The sequence below is a fragment of the Athene noctua genome, chromosome 19 (assembly GCF_965140245.1).
Source record: "Athene noctua chromosome 19, bAthNoc1.hap1.1, whole genome shotgun sequence".
Classification (NCBI taxonomy): domain Eukaryota; kingdom Metazoa; phylum Chordata; class Aves; order Strigiformes; family Strigidae; genus Athene; species Athene noctua.
The window spans coordinates 4,806,188-4,828,001 of record NC_134055.1 but is presented as its reverse complement, the minus strand read 5'-3'; the positions used below and the strand labels follow the sequence as shown (position 1 = coordinate 4,828,001).

Sequence of the window (21,814 nt, the reverse complement as noted above, 5' to 3'; positions counted from 1 at the left end):
GGGGGGGACACACGACCCGCCGGGAACCGAAACTTTCTGGGGAATTTGTCATCACTCCTCCTTTGGCAAAGTGGCCCTGAAAACACGCCCGTGGCGAGCAAATAGCCCGTCGGTTCGGCCACCGGGGCTGGGGGCAGCGGGGGGGGGCTGTACCGGTCCCGGGCGGGGGGGGGCCGGTCCCGGGCGGGGGGGGGTGCCGTCCCGGGGCCCGCCGGTTCTCGTCCAATCGCCGGGGCGCCGCGAACTCCCCGCCCCGCTCGCCCCATGTGCAGAAATAGCCCCGCCGCGGCCGGCAGCGGGTTTCCGCGGGCAGCGGAGCGACCGGGCGGCGGCCGAGCATCCCCGGGCGGAGCGGCGGCGGGGCCGTCCCGTCCCGTCGTCCCGTCATCCCGTCCCGTCCCGCCGGCGGCGCGCCCCGAGGTGCCGGCGGATGGCCCGGCGGCGGGCGGGCCCGGCGGCGGGCGGGGATCGGTGATCGGTGCTCGGTGCTCCGTGCCCGGCGGCGGCAGCGCTGCCGCGGATGCCCCCCGGGGGCCGGGCGGTGCGGGCAGCGGGGGGCCGCGGTCCGGGGCTCGCCGCGCCCCTCCGGCCCCCCACGCCCCGGCGGGAGGCGGCGGAGAGCCCGGACATGGGTGTTTGTCTCCGGGAAGCGCTGCCCCGTGGCCTGTTGGTACCTGCGGGCGGGCGCCCGGTGGAAAGCACCTTCTCCTCGTGAGCGGCTGCAGCTCCTCGCCCCGGGCTCTCGCCATGGACACTATGAAAACCACCTACATCGTGCTGGAACTGATCATCGCTGTGCTGTCCATCGCCGGCAACGTCCTGGTCTGCTGGGCCGTGGCTATCAACAGCACCTTGAAGAACGCAACCAACTATTTCCTGGTGTCCCTGGCAGTGGCTGATATCGCCGTGGGTTTGTTAGCCATCCCTTTCGCCATCACCATCAGCATCGGGTTCCAGGTGGATTTTCACAGCTGCCTCTTCTTCGCCTGCTTCGTGCTGGTGCTGACCCAGAGCTCTATTTTCAGCTTGCTGGCGGTGGCCATCGACAGGTACCTGGCTATTAAGATCCCACTGAGGTAAGAGACTGGAGTGGACGCAGGTAGCCACGCTCCCTGACGCAGGTAGCCACTGTCACCTTCCTTAGAGCGCGGGAGCTTCTAGTCCCTCCTGTCGCCGTAAGAGGTTTGCTACTCACAGGCGGTGATGAAAATAACAGAGATTTTGCACTCACTGGCTGCAGGATTGGGATCAGGTTTTTTCAGTATCCTGCCTCTTGCTTCAAAATACACCCGGGAGCTCAGTTTCTTGAGGATGTTTGTTTTGGGAGGGTCAGCGGCTTCTTGGGGGGGCTGTGCAGTGATGTAGCAGTGTGCTTGGGGTGGTTGTAGCTAATCTGTGTAGGTATTTATACAGCCCCCATGACTGTGGTGTCTGGGCATCTCCCAGGTAATTAAATATAGGAGCAACCACTCTTTCTCCTACTTCCCAGCCTATTAGAGAAGTCGTTCTGTAAGAGGTTCTTACAGGCTGTTCTGTAAGAGCTCTTCTCTCTTCCTGAGCTCAGGTCACAATACTTTCAGAAAGGCTGAAATTCATCTTTGTACATACTTCACATTTTCAGCTAGGACTGGAGTCTAACTAGGCTGTCTTCCAGTTTTTAGAGGGACATAACGAATGGACTGAAAGTGCCATTTACTGCACCTACAAATACTAAAACGGTATTTCAGTGCTTGCCTACATACCTTTTCCTTCTGAATGCTTACCGTGAGAGAGTGTGTAGATCAGTAAATGTCAGAAGGTGTCAGCTCTGTGTGTACGCTGTGGAAGGAGAAAGCATTCGTGCATCAGACTGCAGAATTTTACAGTTTAGACTTTAATCCAAGTGCAGTATCAAAGACGTAAATCGGTTTCCTTCTAATTCATGGGACATTGCAATATAATAGGGAAAACTGTACTGAACATAATTTACAGGCACTTCACCAGTGAGTTGGTGCAGCATCTTTCATAAGCTTAAGTGCACCAAAACCCCGGCTTTGCATTACAAATGACCTGAGTCTCGGTCTCCTTTAACGTCTCTGTTGTCCCACCCTGAGACTAAGACATCGATGGAGCCCCCTGGGGAGCCCAGGGCTGCTCAGGGGACTGAGCAGAAGCAGAAGCTGTGGGAAAGCAGGGCAGGTCCGGCACAGGGACCTCAGCTGAACGGTGTAAACTGCAGCTTTCCTAGATTCTGCTCCTCTCTGATATCTCCCGTGCATGGGCGATGAATTCACCCTAAAATGACCTAAAAAAAACCCCAAACCTTCACACTGTTCCAGCACCTTGCATCGGAGAACTCCCCTATGTTGGGCAAATATTAATTAGTCATCAGGCAGATGATAAAAACTGGTAGTGGAAATAGATGTCTGCACAGTGCATGGAAATTGCACGGGCTGTCGAGTGAGCGGGAGCCGAGCTGCAGCCCTGGTCTGCGCAGGCGGGAGCGGGGCAGAGCCATTCGGGCTGCCAGCACCCCAGAACCAGCTGCTGACCGTCCCAGCCACCCGGCTGGCCTCGGAGACACACGCTGGCTCTGGATAATGCTTTGGTGACTCTTCCGTTAGTTATTCGGGGCTTTCTTGGGGTGGGGGCTAGTGGTGGCAAAGCAGCAGTTACAGAAGCAGGCTGGAGTTTTTTACGTTTCAGTCTAATCACACCACTCTCCACAAGCAGGCTGTTCAAGCATGGCCATGACTCTTCTCCTTCGTACCACAAGTGAAGTTGAATCTTGTGAGATGGGGTTTTATTCTGCTGGAATCCGAGGAGAGAGTAGCAGATCAGAAACGCTCTGAGGGGATCATCTTCATGTTTGCAGAAGGGGTTTTGCCAACTGACAAAACAGCAAGTTCTTCCCTCCATTCTCTTTTTTTTTTGAACATTCCTAGTCTCTAGCAGGTTTCCTCGACTCTCCATGAGGTCAGGTCATACACCTGTGTGGGATGAAATGCCAGGGCGGTTTTGCCTTGCTTCGGGATCCTCTCCTGGCATTGCTTTTTCACCACGTCTTAGGCCAAATCTTTTATTCCATTTGCACAAACATCTTTGTTCCTATGAGCACTTCTACCCAGACACATCCAGCCCCTTCAGCTATAAATGGAGATCAAGGAGTCCCATCCTAGGCTGGAGTGTGAAATTTGGATTAAACTCGGTCTCGGCATTGAGGCCCATTTCATTGCTTTCAGAGGTGACCAGTAAGTAAAATGCCTTTAAAAGGACAGAGGTGTCTCACTGCTGGGAGCGCAGGGCAATGGACAGGTCATTGCTTCGGCAACAGAAGATTTATGGGCTGGTACTGAAAGACTGTTTTTTATTTGTACAGCCAACATCAAAAGAGGCTAGAGGAGGTTATAAAACTACACTGGCAAAACACTCCTCTACTGCACTGGAGTTTTCCAACCAAGGCTTGGTTAGAGCTGTCTCGTCGGCGTCGTTACTCCCGAGGAGCAGCGAGGAGGGAGGAACTTGTCCAGCCACCCGCTCTAGGTAGATGCACGTGCTGTTTCTGGAAGGAGGTTTGTGCTGTGGGAAGGGAAAGCTGGTCATCAATTTGTAGGAATGGTGACCTTATGAAAAATTTTTTTCACTAAAACACTCGTTCTGGAGACCAGTGCAGAGGCTGGTAAGAGTCCATGAAGTATTAAATGTTTAAGAAAATTATTTGTACCCAGCCCTATCTAGCAATTACAATAAATAATGCAGTTGTTGCAGAGCAGACAAGTGTCCCTGTCACATCCACCAGCTCCCTGTGGAAACCTCTGCAGGGACACTGAGAACTGAGTGTGCCATTATTACTTAATACTATTTCAGGGCTATTTAAGCACACTGAGAGGCTGGGCAGGCCTGCAGGCTGGGGGTGCACAGGAGAAGTTTGCATTACAGCCAGGCTAATAATGGATTTTTCAGTTCTGTGGCTGAACCAAAAAAATCCCATGGGGAAGAGGAAAATTGTTTCAGTCCAACTGAAACAGCAATGTTTGGAGGTTTCAGTGAAACAAAGCCATCCTGACCAACCTGGCAGATTTTTGTTTGAATTACTTAGTCCTTCTGCTGTTGCTGTGAAGTGGAGGTATCCTTGCTTGAAAGGAGCTAACGAATTCTCATCAATTCTCAGCAATTGCTGAACAAAAAAAAAAATCTTACAACATTTTAAAATGGTGTTTTAGAACCCTCCCTCTTCTGGCTAAAAATATTTGCTGAATTTGACCTGAAGCCATGAATTCTTTCTGTCTCTTGTAACTCTTTTTTTGTTTGTTTGTTTTTGACAAATTTACTGTTTGTGGAGAAGCCCCCGCCCATGCTGCCCACTTCATGCTGCTGCTGCTCTGAGCCCTTCCTCGGGTCCCTTTTCCCCCGGCTGACACACCAGGGCGTCTGCAGACACACTCTCACCCTGCCTTGCCTCCCGCACCCCTCCGGGACCCCGGTGCTTCTGAGCAGGCAGTGCTGCTGCCTGCATCTGCCCTCCCTGTGCTCCCCCATGTACACGGCACCATCCCTGCTCTCGTCTGCCAACCTGACACCCCCCACCCGCCCCCCAAAATCTGCTCTCTCCCCGCCCCCAGCGCTTCCTCCAAGTGGAAAAATCAAAGCCAGGCAATTGAGCATCTTTCAGCAGCAGTAAATCCATCCTGCAGAGTGTTTGGCACAAGAGCGGTGTTAGGCTTTTGCTCTCTGCCTTTCTCCAGGGTTGGATTTCACCCCACAGTCCCACAGCTGCGAGCCAAAGATTTGTAGGTGGAATAAAATCTTTCCCTTTTATTTGCATTAACCAAAATCCTTTGGTGTGGCTAATAATTGTTAGGTACGGGTAGATGCCTGGAACAAATGTGTCAGGAATTAGGAAGGGAGAAGAGTATCTGTAGTTAGAGAGAAAAAGGAGAATGAAACACCCTGTGCAACATCAGACTGTGTGTGTGCCCGTAACCTGCACAACAGTGAACGCTGCACTGCTGCTGCCTACCTGGCAAACACCCCAGCTGAGACCTGTGGAGGGAAAATTAGCCCCAACTCCCTGTGATTTGAGCTGATCTGGTGCTTGTTCTTCCTCTCTGGATTTAGTTCTCTCCCATCTTCAATTTTATCCCTAGCAGAAGTGCAAGACTGATGTTCCTGGGCAGCTTTGCCATGAACTAGAACAGGGTATCCATGACCGTGCCCCCTCTCTTTCTGCACCTTGCTGAGCCCTCGCTGCAGCCAGAGCATCCGCGCTTGGACCACGATCTGCCCACGGTGTTGCACTGCTGGTGCTGCCAGTCCTCCACGTGAGCTGCTGCCCCTTTTATCTGTGACATGATGAAGGCAACAGTCCAGCTCCTTTCTGCTGTCCTCATGGGGACAAATTTCGTTTGGATTGCTGTTGTTCTTATCTGATGCCTTTAGCCGTGCAGTGTCCTTTCTAGAGGTGGGTTGGCTGATGCTTTACAGGTGCTGGCCCTTGCTGTGCCCTGCTCCTGCAGAGGAGGGGGCTCCCTCCGTGTTCTCCAGCAAAGAATTGTTCCTGGATTTCTTAACAACTCTCACTTTGTTCCTCAGCAAAGCAAACTGGTGGATATTTATGGCGGGTGGGAGGGCTGGAGCCACTGGGGAGGAGAGAAAATCTACTTCAGAGCCTTCGTCTTCACCTGCCATTTTCTGTGTGCCATCAACGACACACAGAATTGCAGCTGCTGTTCCTTCTTCTGCCCTTGCTTCATTTCCTTTATGAAGGGAAATCCTTGCCTTGCCTTTCGTATGAACTCCTAGGCGTGTTCATGTGTGGCTCACACATGCGGTGCCCGATCCTGAGACCCGAGCAGCACAGGGGGCATCGTTATTCCAGAGCGGTGGATGCTCTGCCTCTGCTGTCCGACCGTTGACTCTGCCTGCCCAAGGTTATCAACTCATAAACTTCATATGAACAAACCTGGCAAACACGCTGAGTGCTGTGGGCAGGAGGGCTGCTGTGTTTGCTTGAGCAATGGAGCTGTCACTTTTTTGAGGAAGTTTGTGTCGGTTGAGCTCGACTCAGGCAGAACGTTGGGGGTGTTTGGGCTGCAGTGGGGGGCTGACAGCGCCTGCTGGCCTGGCTATGGGTCTCACAGGGCTGCCTCTCGCGCTGGCCTTCAGGTGCAGCTGACTCTGGACACAGAAGCACAATAAAAAAATCAGGAATAATCGCATGTGCCCTCATGACCATAAACCGGAGGAGGGAAATCACAGCTATTTTTAGTTGTGAGCAGCCTGGTTTCCTTAAAATGCGTATCCCAAATTTTTATATTTTTCCCCCACCTCGGGGGTGACTTCCTTCCCAAAAAGCAAAAACCCTGACAGGAAGGGAACTAATTGTCTTTGAGACCTCTGCCCCGACACAGCTCTCACAGAAGCTGAGGGGTAGCAGAGATGTCAGGGAGCAGCGGCTCAAAGCCTCGTTTCCAGGCTGAGGGCACTTGATCTCTGGGCTGAGCCAGAACCCAGAGCTTTGTGTTTAGGAGCTTTTTTCAGTTTTGGCCAACTCAATCTATTAAAAAAACAGATTAATTTTTAGATAAACAAAGCAACTTTTGAAATCTGGCAGAATTTTGTTTCAGAAGCCCTCTCTACAAAAAAAGATATTAAACCAAAATAGTTTGACAGTGAACTGGTTTATTTTGCAGTTTAAAGTTTTTGCTTGGTTGATTAACTGGCTTGTTCTTGGGGGTTTTATGAATTTTCTGTTTGTCATAGCGATGAGCACAGACTGCAAAACTGAGCCTTTCAGGAGTGTTCTGTCCCAGCCTTTGGCTATACCAGGCAGTCATTACGCGGGGGGTGTTGGGGGTCCTGTTACTGTACTTGATCCACAAGATGCCAGGAATCAGTGACACCAGCTGTGCCTACAGATGTGTCAGCCCTTTCCCCTCCCCATCAGCTCTTGAGGCTTTGCAAAGTCCAGCAACGGGCTCACGGAATTTGTATGTGCCAGAGAATGGATTATCTCCTAATCCTATGAATGACATTGGGCCTGGGCCTGAGCCACAAATAACCTGTGAGTACAGCAGTGAGCGTGTGTCCGCGCCCTCGCCCTCACCCCTCGGTGCCGTGTTGGCACCGGCGCGTCACTGAGCACCGGTGGTGAGGACAGGACGGGCTCCTCCAGCTGCCGGAGCACGCTGGGACCGGGTGCAGGGGTGGTGCTGGGCTCGGGGCTGACAACTCAAGATCCACCAGCCCTTGGGACGGCCGGTCAGGGCTCTGCAGGGAATGTGAATGAGTAGCAGCTTGCTGGGGCTGGTGGATGGAGACATCAGCGGTTTGGGGCCTTTGGGAAGGGCTTGAGCACCCATTTCATACAGAAAGTGATCCAGTAGAGATCTGCCATCTCCCCACCCTTATCTCTTATCTGAGTGAGCAGGGCACTGGGTGCCTGGGAGGGGTAGCGGTCACACCACTGCTCTATACACAGGATCACACCCAAACAGCTCCCTCTGAATCATAGTTCCTATCTCACCTCTACCAGCTGCCTTTAACTCAGCTTCCCTGGGTGCTGCACATCTGAGGTCTGACTGCTCTGGGAGGTTTGGTATGACAAAAATTCTTAGCCCCAAGCACCACGAGGCAGATAACACCGGCTTCAGAGCCCTGGAGGGAGGGTGGTGCTGAGGTAGAGCTCAGCTCCTCTCAGCCCTGCACAGTCCTGGGTAGGGAGAACCAGGCTTCCGTGCAACAGGACTCAGAAACACCCTGTGGAGCATGAAGGGCTGGTGTCGCTCACTCCTGCCTGCACATGGGTGTCTTGGGGCTGCTTATGTTTTGATGTCACCGGTTGCTGGAGCGTGAGCTGGCGTGTGGAGCGCTGAGCTCATTTCCTTCCTGTGCTCTGGGGGCTCTGTGCACCTCTGGGGTGTTCACAGCACCGTGGGGCTGCGCAGCGTGGGCAGGGAACCCACAGCTTGCCCTGCACCCTGCCTGTACCCCCCGTGTGTGTCTTAGTTCAGATTTCAGTCACCTTTTCTCACCTTGTCAGGGGCGAGAGTTGGCTGGGGCCGGCTTCTGCAGGCAGAAACCAGAGTAGCAAATGCAAATTCCTGCCTGGCTGCGGGCTGCTGTGAAAGTGCGTGTGTGAGAAAAATATTCACACATCCCCATCACAGGGCAGCCGGTGTTCAACAAGTGCACAGCTCTGCGGCCCCCTCCCAGTGCTCCCACAGCAGCCTGAGCTGCAGTTTCCCCTTCTCAATCCTCCAGGTTACTCACACACATGCCACCTGCAGGGTGCTTTGGGCCAAAGCTCTGCTCACCTGCGTTTCTCCTTCCCATGTTCCAGGTCCTGCAAAGCTGATGCCCTTCAGCCGTTCCACTGCCCTGAGCCAGTGCTGTGCTGGCAGGGGCAGGGCTGAGGTGCCAGCCCTGGGAGGGGCGTGCGGGGACAAACTGGTGTGAGGTGGGAGCTCTGAGGGCTGTAGAGAACAGCCTTCACTCTCCCAGATGCTCTGCCTCCACCCCAGGGAAGGAACTGTTCACAGGAGGGGTAAGCACAGTTACGGATATCTTGCTGAGAGGGTTTTAAGCCTGTCGGTGCTAGATAGTCCAAGCTCACGGGCTGCAGGCCCTGGCGTGGTTGTAGCCTGTAAGGGGTAGGCTGGGGTGTGCTGGCACACGCGGGTACCCAGGGGTAGGGAACGCTCCCCTCCATAGGCCCAGCTCATCCCGAGAGGCATCGCCATGGCTGGGTGTGAAGACAAGTAGGTTTTGTCCATTTTTGTCCTGGGAAAAGTAATTTGAAGTCTTCATAACTGGGGAATAGTTAACCTGGGGCTGCAAACAGGTTTGCTTCTGCCAGGCAGACATCCCCCATCCCCACCTTCCTCTGGGAGCAGCCGTTGGCCAGTGTCCACCCGAGGGATCATCTTCACCCCGGGCGGCCTCATCCTGGTCTCCGTGCTGCTCTTTGTGCCTTTCTCTGCCTCGCAGCTCTGTGACTCTGCTTCCCAGCAAGCAAACACACAGTATGGCAGGTCTGGAGCAGCCCCTGAGAGCCTCTGATCACACACTGGGCTTGTCTTCTTCACTTATTAGTTCAAAATCATCTAGCTTTTATTTCAGAGAAAGGCTGAAAATGTCATTCAATGTAAACAAAGCAAGTCCTGGAGAAAGTTAAAGCCTTCCAGTCTTGAAATGTCTTTTAGTGATGCTCCAAACCTAAAACTGAAACATTGCTTGCTGGTTACGTGCCGCAGGCAGGAATGGAAACCTGGCAAGACCCAGAGGTGAGCAGGCAAGGAGCCCTTGCCCCTCCTCACCCTGTGAGGGTGGGAGCCAAGGCAAGACTGGGTTCCCCCAGCGTCCAGGCTCGAAGCTCAGAGCAGCACCCACACACTGGCCTCCCTTTTCAAGACGAGCTTTGAGCAGCAGCCTGCAGCCGGGCTGGGTGTGAGGGCCGGGGGTTCTCGTGTCGTCACCCAGGGTGACACCGATGCGGGGCCACTCGCCTGGCACAGGCTGCTCCCCGGTGGGGGGGTGCTCATGGGGGTGCTGCCCCATGGGCTCCTGCTCTGGGCACCGGGAGCTGGGGAGAGCTGTTGCCCTGAGATCGCTCCCTTCTGCCCATTCAGCTTTTCCTGACAGGTTAGGGAGGGGGGTGAGCGGGTTCAGGGGTGCCTCCATTCCCTGGAGCAGGTGCGCAGGGGCTGAGCGGCTGCAGCCGCGCGGGTTTCCCGTGACAGCGCAAGAGTGGGAGCGGGGCTGCTGCCAGCCAGGAGAGGCTGGTGCTGAGCGGTGCCTCCGGCCCCCCCGTAACCCCAGTGTGCTCACCTGAGCTGCGGGTGCTGGCAGGTTTGCAGGAACCCATCCAGCGGAAGGCCGGGTGTGTGAGCGGGGGACGCTGCTGCTGTCCCCTGCACACAATAGGGACAGATGTGGGAGGAAGTGATTTGTCTAAAACTGGACTTAGGCAGACGCAGATGTCCTGCTTCCTCGCCTGATACCGTGACCGTTAATCAGATTTCTCACTCTCACCGCCAACTCCTTCCTGGTTAAAAAGGACAGCTTTTTCTTGTTTTCTTGTTTTGTTTTCCCCCCCCCCCCCCTCTCTAAGGTGCAATTTATGATTCATTTAAAATGTCCTGCCAGGATATTTCAGCTGGTATGTGATCTCCATTCCACAGCTATGCATGGAGCAACCAGAACGGCAGCAATGGTGCTTATTTCGTGCTGTTATAGCTAAAAAAAAAAAAAAAAAAAAAGAGAGATGCAAAGTACAGCTGCAAGTAGATGACAAGGATACAATGCTTGGCAGCCAAATTGCTCTCTCCCCTTGTGAATGGAGGTGTCTGTGTATTTTCCTTCACACTTAAAATAGAAACATGTAAGTTATCACTGCTTGTTTGTATCGGAGCACCTGCATAGTCCGAGTTCTGCAAAGTCTCCATCTGCTCAGCTCCCTGCATCCGGCAGCCTGAGCACGGGGCAGAACGGGGAGGGCAGTGGGGAGAGGGCAGTGGGGAGCAGAGGTCCCCGGGGCTCCCCCCACAGCTCTGGACACGGGGCGTGCGGAGAGGCCCCAGGCTGGCTGCAGCGTCCCCTGCACAGCCACCACGCCTGTGTCTCCCCACTGAGCCCATCAAACGTGCCCTCAGCACGAGACACCTGTTTGGAGTTTAAGCACTAAAATTGCTCATCGAAGGTTTGGCAGTGGGAGAACTGGCACGAGTGTTTTGAGCGGAGCGGTGTGACACCCTCCCCTCTGGCTGGGGCACAGGGACGTTGGTGTTGCTGCTGCTGAACCACAGCTCTGCTGACGGACACACGTCTGCCCGGCCCTGCTCTGCCAGCAAAGGGCCAGTGTAGACTGAGGTTGACCACAAAACATATTTAGAGCCTTGCCTGATTCCAAGGGCTCCCCTACACCAGCCCAGAGACTCCGAAGTTGCCAGGACAAGGGTTGGGACCTACCGGCTCTTCCCAGTTAATGTTGCAGAGACATCCCTGTTCAAATGTTTGGACTAAGGAAGCCTGGGAGGATCCATCATGAGATAAAATTTTCCTGCTGGAAAAATTAATGCTGCAGCTTCAGCATTGTATTACATACACAAGAGAAGCATTTAAACACCCGCTGTCCGTGTGCAGCTTTCACAAGCAGCCTGGCAGCTCTGCAGCCTTTTGAGGGCTGCTGGCGGGATGAGGCCTGACCGAGGGGGGGTGCATTTATCCTTTTTTGTTGCTAGAAGCTGTATCTCAGCCAGCCTCAGGGATTTTAGTCAGCACCCAGCAAGGACAGGGGACAGCACCAATGCCTGGGTGGGCAGACAGCCTATTGCAGATGTCTGAAGAGCCAGGACCCACAGCCAGAAACCAGCTGCAGGTCACCAGACCGTGAGGGAGATGATGGAACTCGATTTTTGTGTCTCCAGCAGTGGCCCGCTAGCAGGCAGGATTGGGAAAGACTTTGGTAACAGGGCTGCCCTGGTGAACAAATGTAAGGGGGTCATGCCACTCTGTGGGTGACAGTCAAAGGGGTCACCTCCCACCTGCCTGCCCCTGGGCAGGGCAAGGGCTGCGTGGGCAAACGCTGCCCAGTGTGGTGGACCAGGCACCACTGCACTGGGAGCACATGGTGGCAAGCGCTGACAGTTCCTCAGCTTGCAGATCACGCTTCTGTTCAGCAACATGTCTCAGATATTCAGTAAAACGAACTTTTGCTATTGGTTCTGCTCTTTCGGTAACCTGGGGTTTCTTTATTCAGTAATTTATTTAGCCAGGGCCCAGGCTGGCGTCATGGTCAGGGCCACCACCAGACTCCACCAAGCACCAGGAGAAGGGTGTGTGGCACCACGTTTTGACCTGTTCATCTCTGTGGGCTGCTTGAGGGTGGTGGGGGATTCTCCCACATTCCTGCTTTCTGCAGATAAGTAATGTGGCAATAATGGTGCCCTTCCGGACGCCAGGCTGTGCTGCCTTCTGGCCCACATCTAATCACCCCAAATGCTGAATTAAGCCTTGGCTGCTGCTGTACGCTCGTTTGACAGGAGCTCGGGGGCAGCAGTGCCTCTGCTTGGGTGATCTCCACGGGGTCCCTGCCGGGGTGGGTGGGAGCTGCCAGGTACGTGTAGGACATGACTCAGTTCCTGCCAGTCGGGAGCCACACTGCTGCGCAGGAGAGGCTGGGCTGGCTGCAGGCTGGCAGCGCGTCCTGCGCTGCTCCAGCTGTGCTTAGCAATGCCTGCCTGGGTGTCTTGGCTGGTGTCCAGCTCTAGTAAATAGCAGTAGAAATGCAATGGGATCTGTTGGGAAAAAAAAAAAAAAAACCACAAAACCAAACAAAAAAAACCAACCCTGAGTATCCTACCAATCGGAAGCATAGTGCCTGGAGAATGCAGAGAGCCTTCCTGCACCCCACGCTACTGCACGGCTCTGTCGCTTTGGTGGTTGCCACGATGCTCTTCCAGAAAAGCTGTGAACCTTGCTGGGCCAGCACTGGGGTAGAGGGGCCACAGGCGACAGTGCTGTCTTCTGGGTGAAGGAAACCATCCCCAGTCCATGGGGCAGCTCTCCTCCAGCCTCGGGGAGAGAGCGGTTGCTCACTCTGTGGCCCAGTGGCTGGGCAGAGCTGTGTTGTGCCCTGGCTGAAGGCTCTGCCAGTGGCCCGTTTCGGTGATGGCACAGCAGGTACAGACCCGGCAGCCTGGCACTTGTATGCTGTGTTGGGTTTGTGTGGCAAGGTTTTGGTGGGTCCAGCAGAGCCGATGCCAGCCGGCTCCAAGCCGGACCCGCCGCCGGCCAAGGCCGAGCCCGTCAGCGACGGTGGTAGCACCTCTGGGATAACGTGTTTAAGAAGGGGGGGAAAAACTGCACAACTGCAGCCAAAGAGAGGAGTGAGAGTATGTGAGAGAAACAACTGCAGAGACCCAAGGGCAGTGAAGAAGGAGGGCAGGAGGTGCTCCAGGTGCCAGAGCAGAGGTTCCCCTCAGCCCGTGGTGCAGCCCATGGCGAGGCAGCTGTGCCCTGCGCCCAGGGAGGTCACCGGGGGGGCAGAGACCCCCCTGCAGCCCAGGGGGGACCCCACGCCAGAGCAGGGGGAGAGTGTGAGGAGTCCCCCCCTGAGGAGGAAGGAGCAGCAGAGACAACGGGTGATGAACTGACCATAACCCCCATCCCCATCCGCCTGCGCCGCTGGCAGGGACCGGGGAGAGAAAATTGGGAGTGAAGTTGAGCAAGAAGGGAGGGTGGGAGGAAGGCGTTAAGATTAGATTTTACTTCTCATTATCCTACTCTGATTTTGATTGGTAAGAAATGAAACTAATTTTCCCCAAGTCGAGTCTGTTTTGCCCGTGACAGTAACCGGTGAGTGATCCCTCCCTGCTCTTATCTCGACCCACGAGCCTTTCGTTACATTTTCCCTCCCCTGTCCAGCTGAGGAGGGGAGCGATAGAGCGGCTTCGGTGGGCACCTGGCATCCAGCCCGGGTCAGCCCTCCACACACAGAGGAACACTGGCGGGTCAGACCCATGTTGTAAAAGCAGCTGGACTCTCCTTAAAGTATTTGACCTGCTGCAACCGGGGCTGTGTGACTGTGAGACGGGTGGCAAGCACATAGCTGTGTATGTCAGGAGAATAAAAACCTGACTCACTCTGTGATGGCAGCACAGGGGGGTGGCACCAGGGCTGCTGCAGCATGTCCACTGCAGGGGCACTGGGTGGGAGCTGAGATAATTACCTGTTTGATGATGATTGTGCCAGTAAAGAGACTTTGCCTGGCGGTGTAAAAGGAACTAATGCATTGCCAGGTTATTTAATCTCAATAAATCATTTTAAAATATTCAGCTGTTATTTACATTAAAGCAACATTTGATGCCTCTGGGCAGAAACATAGAGGAGATTCAATATTTGTTATACATTAATTGAGCAGACTTAGGTGAGTAAATTTACTTTAATAGTTTTTTTGCCTAATAATATTAAGCCTAAAAGAGAATGAAGGAAGGGTTTGCTGAAGCATTCAGAGCTGTGAAAAATCTGTTGGTTCCTCACTGCCTGATCGTGTTTTATAGTGCATAGGAAGAAGCTGAGTCCCTGCACAGCGCTCTCACAGCCCCTGCCTGCTTTTGCTGATGGCGGGTTGTGACGGGGGTTGCTCTGTCCCTGGCTGCTGCTCCCTAACAAGACTCTTCACACCTTGATCTGGTGACAGTCATTATTTTTAAGCACGTGCTTAACTTGCATTAACTTCAAGGCAATACGGGCAGTATCCCACCAATAAGTGTATTAAGGTAATAATGAGGTAATTTAGTGGATGATTTTAGAACATCAAGCTATTCCCAGTTTCACCTTGGCCTTCCTGGCTGGTAGGTCAGTTTGCACAGACCCTTCTCTGTAGTCACATCATCCTCACCTGTGAGCAACCGAATGCAGAGATGTTGGGAGGAATCTGCAACGTGTCCTTGTGAAAGCAGAGCTAATCTAAGGAGGGCAGCTGTTCCCTGTGAATGACTATCTCCACTTTCATGAACGCCGTCTCTTCCCTGTGCTGACAGACCTGCAGCGCTCTCCGTTGCCCAGCTCTGGCTCTGGCAGACGCAGAGCACGGCACATTTTGCCATCTCCTTCCCACAGAAGGGGCCCCCGCTTACACCCCGCCCTGGCTGAGCTCTGCTGTGTGTGCTGGGGAAGAGCGAGCAACACTAAAATAAACATGTCACCATTGCAGCCACTGGAAAATTAAGTGACTTTTTAACTGGTTTTGTAAACCTTCAGGCCAAGCCTTATCTTTGCAGAGTAGTTCAGAAGAGCAGATGGGAGAAGCCTTATTTAGGGTCCTGTGCTCTCGGCCAGAGGCAGCACAGAGTGTCACCAGCCTGAGCGGGGCAGTGGACACCGGGACACCATCCTCAGCGTGGCACACCGAGCTGCAGTGCCTTCTCATCGTGTTCCTCTGCACAGCCTGAGCCAGGCACAGAAAACTCCTGACCCTTCAGTTTCTCTTTCTGAACGTGGGTCCCTTTTGCATTTTCCAGTCTCACTACAATGGTTTTTGAGCTGTGACATGACTAAGGCAGCAGAGGAGCAACGGATCAACTAAGTGTGAATAGCAGAAGCCAAGGAGCCACGTTTTATTTCTGCCCACGTGCAGAGCTGTAGGTCAGCAGCAGCTCCCTACAGCACTGACTAAGCTTGGCCAATGCTGTAGCTCAAGACTCAGACTTTGCCAAGAGATTGGATTTCTGGGAACTTTCTCCGACACAAAGCTTAAAGTTTTCAGGCCCCACAACCCCAGACCAGCTCTGGCTCCTGAAAACAGGCACTTAACACAGGGTTTTGAAAGCAATGGGCTTGGCCTCACTGATGCTGGGTCTGATAACTTCTCATCTTCTGAGAGAAAAGTGCAGGAGAAACCCCTCAGTGGCCGGCCCTGCCCTTTAGCCATCTGCCCCATGGAGCATGTTCCAGGTCAGCAGCACCTCAATGTGGCTGCTGCTCCCGCAGCCCCTCGGCCAGCCCTGGCCGTGCCCGATGCGAGCCCCACGCCCCAGCAGCCTGCAGAAGGAGCCGAGGGCTCCCCCCGGCCCATCTTTGCCACCCGGTTCGTGTTGGCAGTCCCCTCCCCACTCACCCTCCTGCTTTCATAGCTTGCTGGAGGCGAGGGACACACGGTTTGCACGGAGGCAACTGCAGTGTGATTCACAGGCACAGCTGCGGTTCTGTGGGAATAAAACCCTCCCCTGCCTCACGGGCCGGAAGAAAATCAGAACAAACGTTCTTAGGAAAGGAGGAGCAGGGTAGCCAAGCCAGAATAAACAAGCTCCAAGAGAAGGGTGTGGGAAGGGGGGGACATGCGTGTCAGCCAGCAGACGCTAACTGGCTGTGGAGAGGACAGTAATGGTTTTCTCATGTCTTTCTGGCAGTCGCCAGGTTCTTCCTATCACTTAAAAGCAATCTGACTGATGCTTTGATGTTGGCATCTGTTCTGGTTGCACCCAAACCAGCTTGACTTTTGGTGCTTCCAGCTCTCTTTGTGTCTCTGGGGCTGGAGGGGCACCTTTGTTTCCTCAGCCACGGAGGCACCCGGTCTGTAGGGTCAGGCAGGGTGTGGGGCAGCACATGGCTCTTCAGCCCTTGGCACTGCATCAGGTTGTCCCTGGGCCGCGGCGGAGCTTCTTTGTAACACGTGTGAGAGCAGCAGGTGCCCAAGGAAGGCGTTTATTTAAAAATTTTACAACCAGTTATGGTGGGTCAGCAGAGCACAAGCACCGTTTGGCAGCAGCAGCTACACACAGCTGCGTGGTTTAACCACGGATGGCTTCAGCGGCTGCAGGTCCGAGCCTGTGCTCAGACCTTCAGGGCATCTCGATGGCGTGTGTCCTACAGAACTGGCACGTCACATACACGAGCAGGGCAGGCAGACACCAGCCCTGGGAGCCAAGTGAAACTGCCCACATCAGCACTGGTGATGGAGGATGCACAAAGCAGGGATGTCAAAGAGGGAGAGAGGAGCCCAGTGTCCCTGGCTCCCAGCTCCACGCCTGGATGCGAGATGCTGAATGGAGACATAAACCCTAACCTGTAACTCCCTTAAGCAATCCATCAATAGCAGCTGCCTTCAGATGCTGGCTCAGAAAAGTCTTTCAGGGTATTTGTTATCCAGCCACAACAAGCTCGCGTGGGCTGAAGTCTGGCATGTGTAAGCCAGGAATCGCACAGTTTGGGAAACTAGTAAGATCCCTGGTTTCCACACACGTGTACTTCCCACCTTAGTGTATGAGGTAGCATGGGAAGGGACATCACACTGCGGGACTGCTGCAGTCCCCAGTGGAAGCCAGCATTGCTGCAGACTTAAGAGCAGCCCAAGTTGAGGCAAGTTGGCTGTGGTATAAAGGCTGTAAGTGTGTGGTGATGCTCGTTTGAGTCTTTAGCTACTCATCACAGTGCAGGACTGAGAGCCAGCATTGCCCCAGCTGTAATAGGTCAGCCCAGAAGTTCATGTAGCCCAGTAGCATGCCCTGACATGCCCAGCAGTGGATGCTTAGAGCAGGAGAGTAAGTTGGTGGATCCAGAGTGAGCCTTCCCCCTGTTCTTGCCCGCTTTGTAGTTGGTGGTTTAGGGTCATGGGATGATAAAGCCTTTTTTAAGGCTCCAAAGTCCCTACCTCCTATTGAAGGCTGTTTGTGGGCAGGGGCAGTGCTTCGTACCTCTCAGGAACAGTAAGTGAATCACCTCCCCAAATCACTTGGTGTAGGTGTAAAGCACAGGTGAGATTTTTTTACCCCTCTGGTTCCCAGTGGGTGTGGGTGCGGCTTTTGTGGCATTAGCCAAAATGCTGATGAATTTAACTGCAGGGAAGTCACGAGTGGTCATTTACTTAATGGCTCTATCTTCCTTTTGTCCTTGCTGCTGTAGGTATAATAGTCTGGTGACTGGCAAGCGGGCAAGAGGACTCATCGCTGTGCTGTGGCTCCTGTCCTTTGGAATCGGACTGACTCCGCTTATGGGCTGGAACAAAGCCATGAGTGGTTGTCCCAACGCCACCAACGAGACAGGGGCTGACACTGGGACAGAGCACCATGGCTGCTTCATCTCATGCCTCTTTGAGAACGTGGTAACGATGAGCTACATGGTGTATTTCAACTTCTTTGGCTGCGTGCTGCTTCCGCTCGTTATCATGCTGGGAATCTACATTAAGATATTCATGGTTGCCTGCAAACAGTTGCATCAGATTGAACTGATGGGCAACTCCAGGACCACGCTGCAGAAGGAGGTCCACGCCGCCAAGTCTCTGGCCATCATTGTAGGACTTTTTGCCTTCTGTTGGCTGCCCCTGCATATCTTGAACTGCATCACTCACTTCCATGAGGAGTTCTCCAAATCCAAGCCCGAGTGGGTGATGTACGTGGCCATCATCCTCTCCCATGCCAACTCCGTCATCAATCCCATCATCTATGCCTACAGGATCAGGGACTTCCGCTACACCTTCCGCAAGATCATTTCCAAGATCCTCTGTAAGAGGGACGACTTCCGCAAGTGCACCACTGACAACAACCAGCACCTGACTGTCACCAACATGAACTCTCCAGTAGCCTCTGTGACCATCTGACCTTGCACAGGCTGCTCCTCGGGTTTTGCAGCCTGTCCCTGACACTACCCTGCCCCGTGCCTGTGCGAACAGTTACAGCTAACTCCTAGAGGAGTGCTCAGAGATGACCACTATGCAGTTATGCAGCTGTATTTTTTTTATTTTTGTAATTAACATAGTGCCTCCTAGAGGAATAACCTGACTGGGGAGACTGAGTGCAGCTCACCTCGACTGTAAACCCAGGTTGCGCGAGTGCTGGTGATTGTATTGTGTTTCCTTTCCAGGTCAGACATTGACTGTGGAAGACCCACCTGCTGGGGGTGTTTCCCCAATTGTGCTGCTCATGTCAAGTCCTAGGATCTTTATTTTAATTTTTTTTTTTTTTTTTAATATTTTGATTCATTTAGGAGTAATAATTTTGTGTCTGTTTTTGAGCTGTTCTTTAAGTCCATACTTGACAGCACTTTGGTAATACCCTAATTATTCCATCAATTGTTTGATGCAGCTAGTATTCTCTGATGGGAAAAAGTCTTACTTAGCCCAGTTGCTGGTGTGAAACTGAATTTGTGTTCCAGGCTCTGAGGGACGTGACCATGTTGATGGGAAAACAAGATCAGAACTGGCCAGCTATTTTTGGCCCCAGTATGGAAGACCTACTTACTGAAAGAAAAAAAATTTAGAAAAGAGTTGACTGAAGTTTTAGAACAGCGGTTTTATTGCCTTTAAATCACTTTGGTTTACAGCACTGTGCAGACCAATGCTTCAGGTCTGATTTCAAATCTGTTTCCAGTTATCAAAATGCAAAAGGCAGAAGTGCCCTAATAGTCCTGACTAGTATGACCCAGAGTTGCTGAGGTTAGTGCAAACACTCCCTTGGTGACATGATCTCTACAATTAGGTTTTTGCTCGCAAGTCAAAACTTGACAGCCTGGCAGTGCTTCCAGAAGTGCAGGTTTTAGCTGTGATAGCTGGATGCTGCAGCTCACCTGAGTCCTAAAACTTGGTCTTGCTGGGCTTCCTCTGTAGCCCAGTAACCCCCAAAAGCTGTGAGTGCTTCTTTTTTCTAATAGTGATTTCGATTTTAAATTTTTTTTTTTAATCCTGACCTGCATCAGAAGCAAAAGAGACTGGAAGGGAGCTAATTTGCTTGAGAAGCTAAAATGCCTTTAGTTGTGACCTGATTTTGGCCAAGCTCTTTGGGGCAAAAGTCACCTCGCAGATTGTCTACCCTGGCCTCTGCAGTTAGCCACGGAGTCCTGGCCCTTTGTAAGGCCAAATCCCACTCAACAGCAGAGCAGTCTTAATTTGTATGGCAAGTTAATAACTCTCTGCAACCACAGCTCGGTAATTACCACACTTGATTTCATATGTAACTGCGATATGCAAAACTAGACAAAAGTAGAAAGAACGGGGCGTTAATTTCTGACGTACGAGCTCCACTTCTCCAGACTGCATGATGACACGTGCACTGCTGTAAATGAACCAGTGTTTCTGGCATGTCTTTTATTTACCAGGGCAGTTTCATCCCACAACTGAGAGGAAGAGGGAGGGGAGTCAGAAAAACTCCAAACGGCCTCCCTCCTTCATGCCCCAAGGCTGACTGTGGCACAGACACAGCTGCTCTTGCCTAGCTCAGACCTGCCACCACGTTGTGCCCCTCTAACAAACAGGAGTCTCGCCTGAAGGGCCCTGCCTGGCCAAGTGGTGCCATCTCTCCCCGAAACACACGATGCCAGCAGCATCACCCCGTGACCAGTGAGATGCTGGACTGCCAGGATCTGTATTTAATATGGTTTTCAGTGGTAACCTATGCAGAGAGACAGAGCTAGGGAGCAGGCCTTTTAGAGCCAGGTAGCAGGGAAGGAAGTTTAAACACAGCCAGTTCCTGAAGAACAGGTCCAGGAGACAGACTGTGATGCCTGGAGCAGTTTGCTCCTGATAAATTGTACTTGAATCGTATAGAAATCAGCTTTCTATTTTTTTAACTGCATTGCACTAAAAGGGAGGCAATATAAGACCCCAAGAGTTTCCTTTCTCTGGCGTATATGACAAATAGAGTGTAAAATCAGCTGAAAAGCTTCTCTGAAGAAATTCTGTTCCTGCAGCATCTGCTGTGCCAGCTGGTGTGACCTGCAGGCAGCAGCTGCAGGTGTGACTTAGGGCCCACCACGCAGAGAACCGTTCACTGGGCGTGATGGATTGCGCTACCGTGTGTGTAGGAGCTCAGCCAGCCCCAAACCTGGGTGAATCATCAGTAAGAGCTGAATGGGTTTCTACATGTTTATGCAATGTCCAAATTTAGCTCCAGCTCAGTATCTCAGATACTGGCATTTCCAAGAAGAAGCTGACTAGTTAAAGTTACTGTCCCAAGTGTTTCTCCTTTAACAGCCCCGTTCAGCTTTGCCGCATCTGCCTTGGTCATAGTCCAGCTAATACATGGAGCCACCTCCTGCCATTTGGGCAAGGTTTGACTCTCTCCTCTCATTCCTTCCCTTCCGTATTATCTTTGGCTCTGTTCCTTCTGTTAATCATGGCTGGAAACAAGCAGGGTTTCACCTGCAGGTCTGGCAGTGTTGCAAAGTGGTTTCAAGCCACATTTATCCTTACAACAAAAAATGTAATCTCTCCCCTCCTGCTGGCTAAAAATGAACCAAACTCTGGACAGCACGGACAGACTGAAACACACAGTGCTGCACAACAGAGAGCCGGGCCCAGGACACTTGCTCCTAGGTGGCAGCTTGCACTGCAGCTCGGCACCCACCCTGCTGCCTTTCACACGCCTCTGATGGGCCAGAATTCCCGCAGCCAGATGCAGACCCTTGGCATGACCATGCCATCGGGTTGCCAGCCGTTAGGAACGACAGCCCGGGTCACTGTGGTCTTTAGGCACACTGAGCGCCTTCGTGGATCTGAGCCAAAGTAATTTCAAGGCAAAAATAAAAATAGGACATCTACCTTGCCCCCTTGAAAAAAAAAAAAGCTCTGAAGGTTTCTATAAAAATGTGAAGTCAAAACGGCAGAGGACCTTTCTGTAGCGAGTGCAGCTGTAGCTATTCAGCTATCACTCATTACTGCTCTGATGTACATAAGATGGATGTGTTTTCCTCATGTTGCTCAGATTTTGTATTTGCAGTAACTGTTATTTACATACAGAATGCTTAATTTACCACCTACACAACCTGGCTCAGCCTGTGCTCCATTATTTCCTGCGGTGTTGTGTTCACACGGCGTCTCGTAGGAGGCCACGCTGTACTTGAGGAGGAGCCCAACCTCAGAGCATGGGCAGGGAGTCCCAGAGCTGCAAGGAGCTGGTTCCCAGCTCACGGGCTGGTGCATGGAACGGGGAGCACTGGTCTCCCTTCCCTGGGCTGGTGTGGACAACACGAGGTTGTTGACTTGTCTGAAATGGGTCAATTTAAAAGAGCAGCAACCAGGATGATGCTTCCAAAGATCCTGTATTACAGTAAACTCAGCAGAAGCACAGACCTGTCATCAGTCTCCAGGTCCTGAAGGGTCCCTGCCCTCGTTCCTGGTACAGGTTTGCCAGTGATGAATCAGAAATTGCTCTGAGCAGCCAGCTGCAAAGAGCCACGGCAGCGTCACTGCCAGGGGCCAACTCCACAAAGCCCTGCAGGCACTGGAAGGGCGGAGGGGCTAGTCACAGCGCGAGCAGAGTTAACGAGGTTTAATGAATCACTAAGAAACCTGCTGGACTGTGTGTATCCCCATATCCCCACAGATTAGTTCACATATCTCCAG

The 21,814-nt window shown here is 52.8% G+C and overlaps 1 protein-coding gene across 1 annotated transcript; it reads left to right on the top strand.

Annotated features, from left to right (window-relative positions):
• Positions 1-305: 305 nt before the first annotated feature.
• On the top strand, positions 306-21,812 carry ADORA2B (adenosine A2b receptor). Its single transcript, XM_074923208.1, has 2 exons — positions 306-1,076; positions 17,383-21,812. The coding sequence occupies exons 1-2, from the start codon at positions 748-750 to the stop codon at positions 18,074-18,076; spliced, it is 1,023 nt and encodes a 340-aa protein (XP_074779309.1). The 5' UTR covers positions 306-747; the 3' UTR covers positions 18,077-21,812.
• Positions 21,813-21,814: the final 2 nt, after the last annotated feature.

Coding starts and splice junctions, on each gene's coding strand:
- ADORA2B (XM_074923208.1), top strand. CDS start 748: ATGGACACTATGAAAACCACCTACATCGTGCTGGAACTGATCATCGCT. Junction 1,077..17,382: donor GCTATTAAGATCCCACTGAG/GTAAGAGACTGG, acceptor TTGCTGCTGTAG/GTATAATAGTCTGGTGACTG.